General features: G+C 44.1%; 1 protein-coding gene across 2 annotated transcripts in view; it reads right to left on the bottom strand.

Moving 5' to 3' along the window:
• Positions 1–15,479, bottom strand: part of ATP9A (ATPase phospholipid transporting 9A) — a 125,617-nt gene that overhangs the window by 33,724 nt on the left and 76,414 nt on the right. For both annotated transcript variants that reach the window (XM_087445113.1, XM_014787332.2), the window contains exon 14: positions 10,167–10,379. In XM_087445113.1, the coding sequence (XP_087301239.1) occupies positions 10,167–10,379 (213 nt within the window). The remainder of the gene's footprint in view (positions 1–10,166; positions 10,380–15,479) is intronic.

The raw sequence follows: 15,479 nt of genomic DNA, 5'->3' as shown, positions 1-15,479 counted from the left end.
CGCTTTCGAACATGACTGTTATTGAAGGGATTTTTTCATTCTTGTTTGTAAGCAGCTGTTACTTCACCCCTTAAAAACCTATTTAATTGTGAAAAGTCTGTGACATGGGGCTTCAAGGAGACACACTAACTCCCCCCTAAGCCTGTTCTTAACTTCAATCGAGAAAGATTCTGGAACTGCAGCACCAGAACGGGCTTTCAGGGCTGTGCAGGGGGTTCTGGCCTTGGCCAGCCCAGACCCCCCGCCATGGACCCCACAGGACCCTGTTAGAGGAGAAGTTCAACTATGCATCTGACACAATTAACCATGACGAATGTTCCTGGAGAGGAATGAATTACAACTGCAGGTAAACATCTTCTAACCGTGCCTTCTTCTTGAGCAAACCTCTCAATGGACTTAAGGAACCTACTAAACTATGTTTGATGGACCCCGTGGGTCCACATTCTAATCAGAACCATGTCATCTCCTTGGGGGGGTGATCCCAACAGGATTTGAGCCCTGCGGGGGGCTTTCATTCTCACCTTCCACTCTCTTGCTCCGACTTGAACATAAGTCAGCATTAATTTAAAGCTACTTTCTAACAGGACATGTAAAATACCCCAAGGTCTGCTGAGAAGAGACTGGTTCAGAATTGGGGTGCTCACTAATCCTTCTCAACGGCAGCAGGGACAAACATTTCTGGGTAAGGTAAGACGAACGCATTCCTTTCCAGAATCAGATGATACAAAATGAGGCTACTTCTTATTCTGACAGGTCCAAGCTTCAGTTCAAAAGAATCATTCCCTATCACCAAATCATAATGGATTTCAGGGTCATCTCATTGTCCTTAGCAGCCAGAGTTGGGGTCTCAGGGGGCCTCGGGTCAGAATATCCAGAGGTCAGAGCAGCAGCAGAAAAAGAAACCTTGTTAAGGTGAATGAATGAACAAATAAGTTAGATGCAAACTCGACCAAATGCTGGAAGCCAAGAAAGGGGCAGAGATGGGGTCCTGGCTCAAGAGCCTGCTGTGTGTTCCAGAACGGGTCAGAAAACCAAAAGGACAGAGCCCGCCACTTTCCCTCCCTAAAATGCCCATCTGAAGGAGTCAGGCCAGAGCTACCCATGAAAGGGGTTTTTCATCATTCGTGGGTCAGCAATAAACCACCTTTGACAAGTTTTAATAATTTTCTCTTTGTACCTGGGAACGTGTGCTTGGGAAACATGCCAGATTAGGCTAAAGAGCCTTGAATTCTTGTCAAAAGCAGGATACATACAAATTATAAGAGTGTGCATGAATCGGACATCTGATTAAAGGGGTTCTTTGGTGGCATTCAATAAGATAAACACCCAGGCTTACAAAGAGCAGCCAGTCTGCCCGAATCCAGGCTTTCAAGACTATAAATCGATCCACAGACCTAAGGTATTCTTTACTTAATTAGGAAATGGATTCAACAATGCGCCACAGGGTGGTTCCACGTTCGAATGCCAACGGGTTGGGCAGGTAGCAGACAGGAAAAGGGCAGGCCACGTAGGGGCCAGGGGTAAACTGAGGCAGCAGCCACCCAGCTCGGCTAACCGCTGCCAGGTAGAAATTGGGCCCATTATTTCCAAATCTGATTTTTCTCAAGAGAAGCTGATTTTTATATAATGTTAAGTGATTTTCAATTATTGCTGCAGATTTTTTTTTTAACAAAGCATGGAGCAAACAAAATACAGCCTGTCATGTTTAAGAATTAGTGGACAAGATGGTGGAATAAAAGGCCGCTCCCTGATCCAAATTTCCTTGATCCCGTACCTGAAATGCAGCCTCCTATCACTTAACTCGGATAAAAATTACTATTTGAGAAGAAAGAATGGTATCATCTCCATAAAAATTTAGCCATTTAGAAATGACCATTCACTTAAGTCCACTCTGGGTCAGTGCTAAGATGATATGGGACAGAACTCATGCACCTGTGGCCCACAGATGAGCTGACACCTAGGAAGGCTCATTTGACAGTTTTCCGCAGTGTCCCTAAAACACTCTGGTCCTGCCTTACACAGCCCCCGTCTTCTGAGCAACCAAACCCTATTTCAAGACTCTAGCCTGGTGGTTAATAAATAACACTGATGGAGGACTTTTTCCTTAAGTTCCCGACCTCTGTTCTCTGACCTCACCCTCGGGTCCGAGGGCGTGGCGACGTGATGGTAAAGGCCCACCAGGCTCCTAAATCTTTCTGACTCAACACTCCCCGCTCACTTGTGCACGCGTCTGAATGCTGGCATTGGCCAAGCTCCTGGAGATGAGGCTCAGGGAACAAGGAGGCATTTCGGGGACCCACACACACCTGAGACGTGAACACGGTCATGGAGAAGAAACCTCACGGCTGCAGAAGGACTGTGAGATCACAGGCCCCCCTCAAAGCCACATGCTCATCTGTCCCCACTGACGTTTACCCTCACTCCCTACAAAAGGGCTAAGAAAACACAAAATGAGCTGTGCCTTTTCCATACACGCTCAGAGACGCACAGAGAGACTGAACACGAGGCTGCTATCACGACATTACTTACAACGGCCAAAAGTGGAGACCACCTAAAAGTGACGCTTGGGAGACAGAAGAAATAACCTGTGTGTATCTAAGCCACAGAATATAGTGCAGCCACTAAAAATCTCATCATTGATGGTTACTGGAAAGGGATAATACAATATATTACTAAGTGATCAAACCAAGATGGATGTGGAATGACACTAAACATTTAAATTATATGTATAGGAGAGAGACAGGAAGAAACATCAGAATGTTTTTGCAGGTTTTTTCCCTCTAATTTTTTACTTTTTCTGTAACAAGCTTATGTTACTCTTATAATTCGAGGGAAAACTAAAGATAAAATCTCCTTCTAGATTAGCTGTATCTTCATTGCATTTTTACATCACCCCTGTCTGTATTCCTCTCAGCACCTGGACATTCCAAATGGAGGCAGGATGCTCTCCATCTATTGACTCGGCTGCCAGGAGGAGAGACCCACTCGCGCAGCGCCTGGTCCACCTCTCATGGCCACTTGCGAGGGCCTGTTTCAGGGTTACGGTGGACTAGAGGAGAAACACACTCTTCTTGGTTTTCCTTTCTAAGGGCAGGATCCTGGAGAGATGGACGATGAAGGCAAGACACTCTGAAGGTAGGCTTCTAGGGTCTGGTAGAAGAAGGCTTATTATCACCAAACTTGATGAGAAAAGAGGGAAGGGACAAAAAAAAAAATGTCCCAATGAGCTTGGAAGAACACAGACTCTCAACGCTGGCTCAGAACAGGCCACTCAAGGGGACTGGCACAGGTAAGAATAATCAGACAGTCTGGAACCTCACCCAGTATCAGCCCCGAGTTCCCCAAATACAGGGAGTTAACCCTCCGTAGCAGTTTGAGTTTACAAAGCACTTTCAAGCCATCATCCCACGGGCGGGGACACGGTTCTTTGGGGTTCCGAGTCCAGCCTGTGACGTGGGCTGCCTGGTTTTAATCTTGCCAGACATGTGACCTTGGGAACATTCCTTAGCCAATCTACACCCATCCAGAAAACAGGCACAATCATAGTAACTCTGGGTCGTAAGGGACGCCCACGGCACGGTGTCCGCACAGAGCACGTAGTCAACAGGTGGCCATTTCTCACTGCTGTCAGTACACTGCTGTCCCCACTGCTCCCTCTCCTCTAAGGGCCCGTGAGCTCAGGGCTATCAGTCCCTCTCTATCCACGAGGAGGCTGAGTTCAGCCTAAAATCACAGAGCTACTTGAGTCAGACCTTGGAAGTTAAACACGACCACCAACTGCACCGGGGGTGGAGGAGGGGCAGCGTGATGCCTTCATCTTTCATGAGAGTTAGTGGAAAGGAGGGTCTTGAAATGCAGACTTTCATTTATGCCATCAAGAGACTAGAGGAACACATGGCAACCCAGCATTTCAGTAAAACTCAGCCCCCAGCTGATGTCGCAACACAGCGATGCTCCACACCCTGACATGCTCTAAAAAGATGAGTTACGAAAGGCAAGGTGCAAAACTCTACAATTTATAATTGTGCATTTAAATTTTGAAAATGGGTTAACAACTAAAGAGTGAGGAAAATTCTAATATATGCAATGAATGATCTCTGCAAGGATGCTCAGATGTTGCTAACAGTGGGTAGCTCAGAGGAAGAGGTCTGGGAGACGAGGCCTGTTAGAGACTGGAGGTCTCAGAGGAGGAGGGGGACAGACTTCTCACTCTGCGCCATGAGCACGGGGCAGACACACAGAACATTCTATACATTACCTAGAACTTGCAATTAACGGCTCTGAAATCATTGAGCTATTCAAGGCAGGGCCGAATATATCAAGAAACTTCCATTCATACTGTCGCACACACCATGCATGTCCATACACATGCACACACATACGTGTGCACATATGTGCACACAAACACATATACACACCTGCACACACAAATCCTACAGGAATATGAAAACCATACAACCGTATCACTTCCCCTTCCTCCCTTCCCTGGACAGCAGTATGATTCTGTACTACAGAAACATACAATTATGCTTCTATACATATGCATAAATTTTGGGAAAATCTATACCAGAACATAAACAGTAGCTATTGCTAGGCGCTGAGAATTATAGGTTACGTTTATCAACTTTTTTTTGAATCTACAATTTCTACTCTTCCTGTAATGAGGACATTTCTCGCTCGTGATTTTTAAAAGCTTAAAAAGTTTTTCATATGAAAGAATTCATGGAAAACACAAATAAACGAGTCATAGGGTTGATTCCACCTGCTCGTAGGAGAGCACTTCCTTGACTAGTTACACCAAGAAACAAGCATGTTAAAAATTGTGTCACCACCCTCTCTCACTGTACCCCACCTCCAACACTGCCAAATATCCTGGCAATGATGGACAGCTGTCTGGGCTGAAACCTGCCTCCTCGAGCATCTGAGCACTCCTCTGGCCAGATCATATCTAGTTCATTTTCCCTGGGAGTTACTGTACGGTGACAGGGAGGGCCAGCGCCCCTCGGGCTGTAACCGAGAGCTGAATAAAGACACTTCAAGGCTTCCAGAGAGGAATGTGCACAGGAAACAAATTTAGGAAATCCTGCTTTCTCTTACAGGAAATGAATCCTAGGCCAACTGGTAGAAATTACTTGGGCAGCTCCAAAGTAAAATGAATACTGGCTTCTTTCTAATACGTATTCCATACTCTGACCTTGCCTAGACCAGCAATGTTTTATTGATATAGAATTTCAAAGGGAGGATTCTAGACCCAGCCATGTCTATGTGGAATCCCACGGGATCTGGAAACAGTAAGGCTTTCTGAAAGATTTCCTTGGAACTAGATTTAGCCAACCTTCTGTCACATGGCGTATTTATATAAACAGATCTGTATTTTGTGGTACACATCTTTTGAAATAGTTTAGAAGGCTGGTCAGTAAAATATTAACAGTGGTTACACCTTTAGTTAGTAGGATTATGACTTACTTTTTTTCTTTTTTTATCTATATTTTCACATAAACATGAAATAAGTGTGCAATAAAAAATAATAAAGTTGTGAGAAAAAGAAAGATATCAGTACGGTAACGCTGACCTCTGTGAAGACATCAAAGGCCAAAATATCTTTTTTTTTTTCAATCATTACTCAGAATCTTAGAAAAACAAGACAAACCTGAATCTGAGTGCACTTAGTGGACAGAAGAGATAAAAACAACTATTCACTTTGAGGAAAAGCAACTGAGAAGCACAAAGCATTCCTTGAAAGATTTACCCTCATGGAAAAATCTTTGCACAGCCCTAAAACAAATATATCAGAATTCAGTGGGAACAGAGGGGTGGAACAGGCATTAAAGACCTCCACATACACATGTCAACAGCCAATAGGGTATTCGCAGCTCAGAGGTAGAGGTGTTCATCAGATGCCACCATCGGGAACTTGTTCAAATTCAAATTCCATCAAATACCCAAAAGCTACTGGTTCCCAGTTCACAACTACCAACAATCTGGTCCTTTCTTGCAGCTACCATTCAGAGGCATCGTCCTCCCATGCCCAAATGGAAAAGTGAGACCAAGTAGACAACCTGGTGAAGAAATGATGACGAATTTTGGTCACTACAACAAGACCAAGTAGACCAGCAGGATCACCGTACCCATCCTTCCTCCCTCGTCTCTCTCTCTCTCTCTGCACACAACTCCCATCTCAGAATTTGGCCAAGGACTGCAAGCTTTTTCACCTAAAACGCCTGGTTCAAATGTCCAGGATTACGGATGAACTGGGCATCACAGCTTGAGCCGTTCCACAAACAACAAGCAGACTGGAAGGAGTTGTCTCCCAGGGGACACGTTCCATTGCCCAAAAAAAGAGAAAGAAGAAACTGGACGGGGAAAGACACTCCTGAGCGTCCCTTCATTTCTGAACTCTGGAAAAGATTCTCCTTGTGCGATTCCCCAACCACCATTCACCACTGGCTCACTGGTATTCTCAGATTAGTCCAGACCTTTAAAACACTTCATCTACCAGAGAAGCCCCCTCTCTCTTCCTTAAAATGAACAAAAAAGTAGTAATTGAGAGTCTCCGTAACATTGGTGGAAGAGGAAAATGGTTAAAAAAAATTCTGGGAAGCACTCTGGTTATTCACATCATGAGCCTTAAAAATCTTCACTCAGGGCCGGCCCCGTGGCTTAGCGGTTAAGTGCGTGCTCTCCGCTGCCGGCGGCCCGGGTTCGGATCCCGGGTGCGCACCGAGGCACCACTCCTCCAGCCATGCTGAGGCCGCATCCCACATACAGCAACTAGAAGGATGTGCAGCTATGACAGACAACTATGTACTGGGGCTTTGGGGGAAAAATAAATAAATAAAATCTTTAAAAAAAAAAAAAAAAAAATCTTCACTCAGTGTGACCCACAGGATTTATGGACCGCCTACTAAGGGCCTCACAACACCCTCTTGTGGGTCCCGTGTCACAGACGCATGGAGGCACAGCAAGGATAAGGAGTCGGCCCAGGTGCAGAGCTGCGATCCCAAGACTCATGGGCTCAAATGCCTCACTCTTGCTCCCTCCCTAGGGGATGGGCTGCTGCCTTGTGTAATGTTAGCTCCGCAGCGCCTCGTCCATCGCAGGCGCTCAGAAACACCTGCTGAATTAATCAAGCCAATCACACCATTTCTAGGAATAACAGGTGTAAGGAAGCTTATTGCAAATGTTTATAAACACTGTTGCTAAAAATTAGAAATGACCTAAATTCCAATAACATGAGAACAGTTCAGGATATTAGAGTACATACATATGAAGTGATTCTGAAAAACTGGTTTTTAATGATACTCAAGAAAATCAGGAAACAGGCATGAGAAAATGTTAAGTAAAAAAAGGAGGATATGAAACCATACCTATATTAAAATTCTCATTTCTTTAAGAAAAAAATACATGAAAAGATAGTGGAAGGCTACTTATCAAATTAATAAAAATTAATACATAGTGGCTTTTGAAAAATGGTTTAGTAAAATGATTAAGAGTTTAGGCTCTGAAAACAAACTCCCTGGGTTAAAACCCTGGCCCCGTCACTTAGGGGGCTGTGCTAGAAGATTAATTAGCAAGAGAAAATGGCAACAGTACCATGAAGAAACCTGGGAGACACCACCTTAGCTAAGTGACCAAAGTCCACGTCTCCAAAAGCAGGACAGGCCGCCATGTGCATCTCGTGCCTCCTGATAACACACGCAGAGGAGGACGGTGCCAACAACACGTAACCTGAGTCTACGCCGTAAGAAAATGTCAGACAGACCCAAACTGAGGGATGTCCTACAAAATAATTGGCCTGTATTCCTCAAAAGTGTCAAGGCCGTGAAAAGTCGAGGAAAGCTGAGGAACTGTTCCAGATTACGAGAGAATTAAGAGGCGTGACAACTGAATGCAGTGTGTGCTCCTGGACTGGATCCTGGTCTGGGGAAAATGTTTTTTTTTTTGTTTTGTAAAGAAGTAAGTGAGACAGCTGATGTTCAATAAGATCTGCAGGTTAGATAATAATACTGTATCAACGTTAATTTCTTGTTTCTGATAAACGTCCCTGTTTTTTAGAAAAAGAAGTAAAATATTTAGGAATAATAAGGGATCATGCCTGAAGCCTACTCTTCAAAGGGAAGAGAAAGGATGATAAAGCAGACGTGGAAAGGTGTTAAGATGTGAGGAATCTGAGAGAAGTTTCGATAAAGGGGAATGCTTGGTACGAATTTTACAACTTTCCTCTAAGTCTGAAATTATTTCGAAATAAAAAAGTTTAAAAAAATCCAGGCACTTTAGGCTCTCTGTCCTTGACTTTTCTCTTCTGAAAACGGGGATGATAACAGTGCCTCTTAGTTGCTGGGAAGTTAAATGAGATAACACACAGAAAGCACTCCCAATGGAACCTGACGCTCACCACCCGCTCGAGGAAGGTTACCTACTGTTACCATTCATGAAACCGACCCATTTTCTTCTTTCAAGTCTTCTGAAATTTCCAAAGTTTCTACAATGAATAAAAATTGTTTTCATAATCAATCAGACAGGAAGGAGGGAAGGAAGGAGGAGGGAAATAAGCTGGAAAGAAAAAGACCAAAATGTTAATAGATTGGTGAAACACACGCCTGCGTCTGAATTACACTCAATCAGAGGGACAAAGGACACGATACTATTTTCATGCTGGGCAAGTTCTCCGCCCACACACACGCAGAGGGCGTTCCTGTTGTACACACTCAAAAAAGGAAGCAATTAGGGGCTTGTTACAGAAAATATTAAAGGAAAAACTGTGCTACCAGGCCCTATGCTCTTGAACATGGAATCAAACGAATCCTTTTGGTTTTAACAAGAGAATGTGCTTAGATATGAACAGCAACTTAAAATATGTGGCTTATCGGACTTCATCAAAATTAAAAACTTGTGTTTCAAAAGACACCATCAAGAAAGTAAAATGATAGCCTTCAAAATGGGAGAAAATATTTGGAAGTCATAAATCTGAGAAAGGACTTTTATCTAGAACATATAAAGAAATCTTACAACTCCATAATAAAAAGACATAACACAATTAAAAGTGGGCAAAGGAAACTGACAGACATGTCTCCAAAGAAGACACACAAATAGCCAACAAGCACATGAAAAGATGCTCAACATCATTAGCCATCAGGGAAACGCAAATCAAAACACGAGATTCCACTTCTCACTCACTAGGATGGCTAGAATGAAAAGGACCGACAATTACAAGTGTTGGCAAAGATGTGGAGAAATTGGAACCCTCATACGTTGCCGGTGGGAACGTAAAATGATGCAGCCACTTTAGAAAACAGTCTGGCAGTTCCTCAAAAGGTTAAATAGCGAGTTACCATATGATCCAGCAATTCTACTCCTATATATATACCAAGAGAAAGGAAAACATATGTCCACTTAAAAGCTTGGACACAAATGTTCACAGCAGCACTATCCATAATAGCAAAAAAAGATAGAAACAATCTAAATGTCCATCAACTGATGAATGGATAAACATAACATACTATTATCCACACAACAGTATCATTCATCCATAAAAGGTCTGAAGTGTTGATACATGCTTCTACATGGATGAATCTTGAAAACACACGCTAAGTGAAAGAAGCCAGACACAAAAGGTCACATATTTGTATGTTTCCATGTGTATGAAACATCCAGAATAGGCTAATCTACAGAGACAGAAAGTAGCATAGTGGTCGCCTGGGGTTAGGGGGAGGGAGGGAGGGAATTTAGGGGAATATGGGCATGGCGTGCTTCCTTTTGGGGTGATGAAAATGTTCTAAAACTAATCGTGGTAATGGTTGCATAACTCCAGGAAAACACTAAACATTGTGTATGTTAAATGGATGATTGTATGGTACGTGGATTACATCTTAATAAAGCTGTTATGTTTTTGAAAAGGGATGTGTTTTAAATGGGATGTTGTGCCCCTTACATGCTGGCCATATGAATTACAAACGAGAGCTCCTGCTCTTTCCTAACTCAGGACATCTCTCAGATCAGAGGGAGACCAAGTCCTGCCCTCATTGGAAAACTTGTTTCCCTAGGGCCCTGCGTCATCCTGGCTCCCGTCTGCCCTGACAGCCGGCTTCCTTGGGAACCCCACCTCGAGCACGTGGAAAAGAGGCGGGGCGTCTCTGTGCCCCTCGCTGCACCTGCCCAGGGTTTACCTCGTCCGGGCTGGACGCCTGGTACACGCGGCAGGAGTCCTCGTACTGCTTCTCGGCCTCGGCCTGGTCGGTCACACCGTTGGACTCGTACACGGGGGTCACGTTGTGGCAGAGCGCGATGGCCTTCACCGCTTCGTGTACACGGCTGCTCATGGTCCGCCGGACCTTGGTGGTGAGCGTGGGGCCCTTCTGAGCAGGCGGGTCCTGGGATTGCTAGAGGAAGGGAAACACACGAGGAAGATGACCAGAGACACAGAGGGGTCTCGAGAGTGTGGAAGAATCAGCAGGTGGAGAACCACCACTGTTCTTTCCACTGCTCTCACACACGTAACTCAGGCAGATCTACAGTGACGCTGCAATGAACGGCATGCAATTTTCAGGGATCCAATCACTTAGGTTGGCCAAAAAATTGTGAAATAGAGGGAAAAACTACAACTTAGTGAATGTGGGCGATTCTACCTGTGAACACATGCATCTGTCTTCTTTGGGTGGTGTGGGGGGCCTCCCCTCTGACACAGTGAGGGCCCCACTACGGTGGAAGTGACCCTGGTGTTTTAGACCAGGCTTCTCAACCTCGGCACCACTGACATGTGGGGAGGACCACTCTGTTGCGGGGCCGTCCTGTGCACTGGAGGATGTTTAGCAGCATATCTGGCCTCCACCCACCAGATGCCAGAAGGATCCCCAAGTTGCAACAAGAGACCAAAAATTTCTTCAGATGTTGCCAAATGTCCCACAGAAGCCAAACCCATCCCCGGCTTAGAACCACTGCTTCAAACGTACATTCTTCTTGGTTTAAAACAGAAGGCAATGACTGCAACTGGTGCTCTACGGGGAAACAAGCACCCAGGGCAGGCCCAGCGAGGCACATCAGAACCACCCGGAGGAGGCCTGGCCAGAGGAACTCACAGCAAGAGGGTACTGAGCCCTCCACTTGAGCAGATTTTCAAGATCAATTTTAGACGTGCTCAGTTTTTGCCTCCCACTGTGACTTCAGACCCTAACTAGTCTAAGAAGCAGTTCTGTTGCTTACACGGCCCTCATCCGTGCCTTCGTTCATACCTTTCAACACATGGCCGGGCCTCCTAAGGGCCTCCTCGTGGGTTAAGTCTCGGGAAAATGGTTTCAAGCAACCTGGTAAAGAGTACTGAAGGTTAAGAAATCTGAGCTTTATTCCTGGATGGGCTGTGAACAGCTGTGTGACTTCGAGCAAGTCACATCTGCTCTCTGGGCCTCAGCTTCCTGTAAGTGACAGGAGTGGGCTAGGGGTGGCATTCAACCCACGCTGCACACCTGGATAGCAGGAATCCCAAGAAACCCGCTCAGCACCAACAATTGTGGAGGGCAGGCAGCCCCATTCCTACCTGTGCGACACATCAGGTGCCAGGAAGGCCTACCTTTGGAGAAAGGACTCTATTGCCTTGAAATATAATAAAAAACTAAGATCACTGGAAAAAGACCACTTGTTAGCAGTGCACAGCTCAGTGTCAAATAAAACTCAGATGCCCTCCCATGGTCCACGGGGCCCTCCCTGCCATCTTCCTCCTCATTCACTCTGTTCTAGCCACGCTGGCCTTTCTGTACTTTGAACACTGCCAAGCTCCTTCTTGCCTCAGGGCCTTTGCATTTGCTGTGCCCTCTGCCTGGAACACCATTTCCCAGATCTCTGCAGGGTTGGCTCACTCCATCTCATTATTCAGGTCTCAATTCAAATGTTGCCTCCTGAGAGAGGCCTTCCCTGAGCCCCTCAATTCATGCTGCCCCACTGGCTCTCCCCACTAGAAGTCACGCTTCCACATTACTCTGTGTTACTGTCTTTGCTATCTAAAATTGGCTTGTTTACCTGACGATTCTCCATGGGAACAGAGAGCCTGTCTGCACTGTTACTCATCATTGTATTCCTAGCACCCAGGGCAGTGCCTGGCATGCGATAGATATTTGCTGAACAAACGAACAACTTAATATTCCTAAGGCCATGGTGGGGAGTCCTGACTTGACCTGAATTTTTTTTTTTCCATTTTCAAGAAGAAATAAACATCAAATTGACCAACATCAGTTTCAGGTTTTAAATCACAGTTTTGGACAAAAGGACTTCCTGCAATGGTCTTCCTGCCTCCACAGCTAACTGAGTCCCAGAAGCTAGAGATGTTTATGGACTTACTGGATGCTACATTCCATTAAAAATGTATTTTATCCAACAGAAGAGAAGCGATCTGATCCTTTAGAATGAATCGTGTTTTTATGCCCATGAACACATGATTGCCCAAAATAGAGAACAGATGGGTTACGAGAAACAAGAAAATGACTTTCGTTTAATTTTTTAATACTATTTTTAGCAGTGGCATTAGACTCCGCAGGTAATTAGACAATTACTAAATTATTCTGGTCACGCAGGCACACACACTGCTCGGGCTTCCTGCTCTGTTAACCTTTGGTGTCAAGAGGACACAAGTTTCACTTCCAGGCCAAAGGGCACTGCATGGTAACAATAATTAGAGTAATGAATCAGAACTACAGTTTAAATGAATCATTATTTGCCAAGTGCTTTTAATTATAAAGAATTTAACTCTAAAATTATAACAAGGACTAAAGATTCACAGCAAGGTTCTCTCTACTGGAGAGATTAATCAAGAACGTTTTTTCCTAAATTCTGTAATTTATGTTCTAGCCACGGATGTGTTTCTTCATTTCTGCCCACATTCCTCAGCACCTGGACCAAATTATTACTTAACATTAGGGGCAATAACAAGACCTTTGACAAAGTAATTGCTTTGGCTGGCAAGTTTTAGTAACAGTGGGTTTGAATGAAAGGCCGAGTTAAGGGCATCCTTCACAAACCTTTGGGTTTTCTAAGTGATCTGATTTCATGTCTACAGGAGTCAAATACTTCCACTAACGTTTTGAATGTGGGATAACACAGCACTTTGGGGTTTTGTATTCCAGGTGAAACCAGTCCAGAGCAAGGCAAAAAGAACAACACAGCCAAGATTTTTGCAAAGACCTTACTTTCAGATCAGGAGACCATCTGACAACGAATCAAAAGATGAAGGTCATTAGCCCAGACCAGCATCACAGGTGACTGGTTTAATGTCTCCAGGCTCGTCTGTTTCTCTCTTAAATTAATACTTATCCCTCTTTCCTACTACAATGTTTCAGGGAAGAGGGGTCATAACTATTGATTCTGAAATTCTCTTTTAATTTTCAAATAAAAGGCTCAGGCACACACCAAATGGAAATCCCCATATATCGTGAAGGCACTGGGAATTACCAGGGGCTCAGCCAGTCTTAGTATTGGGCCCAGTCTTCAAACATCCCCACATTCCCCATCTGGAAGAGTTTCACAAGGTACAGTGTTTATCTCTGGCCTCCTCCCCATAGGCCCTTTAACCTACACACATTTCTTCTGACTTAAAAAATACCAGGGGAAAATAAAAACAGATGTGGTAGCCACAGAGGCAGGTTACGATTCTTCTAGCCCTGGGGAGAAACCACTGGTCCTTTTAAGGAGGGAGGGCAAAATAGGTCCACATGAGGTCAGAAGTTGGGAGAGGAATCAAGATCCCCATATAGGAAGGCCCCTGACGTGGGCCCTTGGGTGGGTCTCTCACACCATAAAGTAATGCTGTGGAGTCATTCTACAGTATCCCAGCCAACAGATGAGACACGGAGACTCAATGAAAAACAGGCCCCCATTTCCCATTAACGATCCCTGGGAGGGGCATTTCCCAATGAGAACTCCAGGCTGTATTTCAGGAAAGATTAATACAAAAGTTAAATGTTGAATCATCATGAATATCAATTTTCTTTCTCAATGCAATTAAAACATCACCATTTAGGAACATTCATAATATTAATGGATATTATGGATGGATTGCAACTATGGATAGGTAAAAACACACTATGAAAGAGAAAAGAAGGAATTTCTGTTTCGATAGCCCCACTTTAGCCCCCAAATAAAGCCCAAAGCTGATAACTTATTAACCTCAAAGGGCCGCCCCCACAGAAACATGCTCAGAGCTACTAATTCCAAAGAGATCAACCGAGTTACAGGCTGATTAAGCGACTGAATAAATACAACGCTTACTATTAAACAGTAACATCTTCCAGCTTGACAAAGGCAGCAAATTTCACTTCCTTGAAACTGAACCCCATAGAACACAGGGGCTGTCAACTTGGGTGATTCTGCCCACCATCTGGCAGTGCCTGGAGATATTTTCGGTTGTCACAACCGGGGGGGAGGAGGCATGCTCTAGGCATCTAGACGGAAGTGGGCAAGGATGCTGCTAAACATCCTACAACCACGGGACAGCCCCCACAACACAGAATCATCCAGCCCAGTATGTCACTACGCCAACGCTGAGAACTGGGATATAAAGCCACTGACACTATAAAACCAGGGCAAGGACCAAGGGGAGCCTCCCGAGCTGTGCTGGTGCGAGTGGGATCCTATCCATTTAAATTCTCAGTACCGCGCCCATCATGGATTTTTGCATTGAGTTTTTTAAATATCGCATTACAATATGATGTATCTTGACTACTGCATTTTTTTGGCATCTCATTAAATTTTGCTCCCCAGGCACATACCTTACGCTCCTTGCCTTAGTCCCGGCTCTGTCACAAAACCATTAAAAATGATCATAATCATTGACATGAGGGAAAACAAAGGAAGTTGGATAGCGTTATTCTAACAGTGGTTCTTAACTAGAAATGCTTCTCAGAATAACCAACAAAGATTTTAAGAAATATATATATATGCTTGGGCCCCCCACACCTGAAGAATGCAGTTGGGCCCAGGCATACATATGTATCTATTTTAAAACTTTACATGCAATTCTGATGCTCAACTTTGGGTTAAACAGAATTATGAAAATATGATGACTTTTTGTTGAAAAGAAAAAAAGAAACACACAGAGAAACAAAGCACACATCCCCAGACACACAAACACAGAACAATAGTTTGGCATTTTAGACACCCAGGATACATTTACTATTCTATAGTACAGCACTATAAGCAGTTAACACTACTTATCTCTGAGTGATGTGAACACAAGTGACTTCAATGTTTTTTCTTTGTACTTATCTATATTATTTTTTTACACAGCAAAAAAAATGAATCCTAAAGAAGTATTAAGAGATTTTTTAAATGAGTAAAACACAAAGTAAGCTCTGTATCCCAGAGAAAAACATGCAGATAAAAATTCTTCCTCGAGAAACCATAAATTTAAGCTCATCTATGTTTCCTACGGATGCAGAAAACGAGAAGAATACTGTCATGGATGCAATAAGTATTGACCAACTGAATGCATCATGTGC

Source organism: Ceratotherium simum, chromosome 21 (assembly GCF_057802395.1).
Source record: "Ceratotherium simum simum isolate JZ-2026a chromosome 21, ASM5780239v1, whole genome shotgun sequence".
In the NCBI taxonomy this organism is placed as follows: domain Eukaryota; kingdom Metazoa; phylum Chordata; class Mammalia; order Perissodactyla; family Rhinocerotidae; genus Ceratotherium; species Ceratotherium simum.
This window is presented reverse-complemented; position numbering and strand designations above follow the sequence as displayed.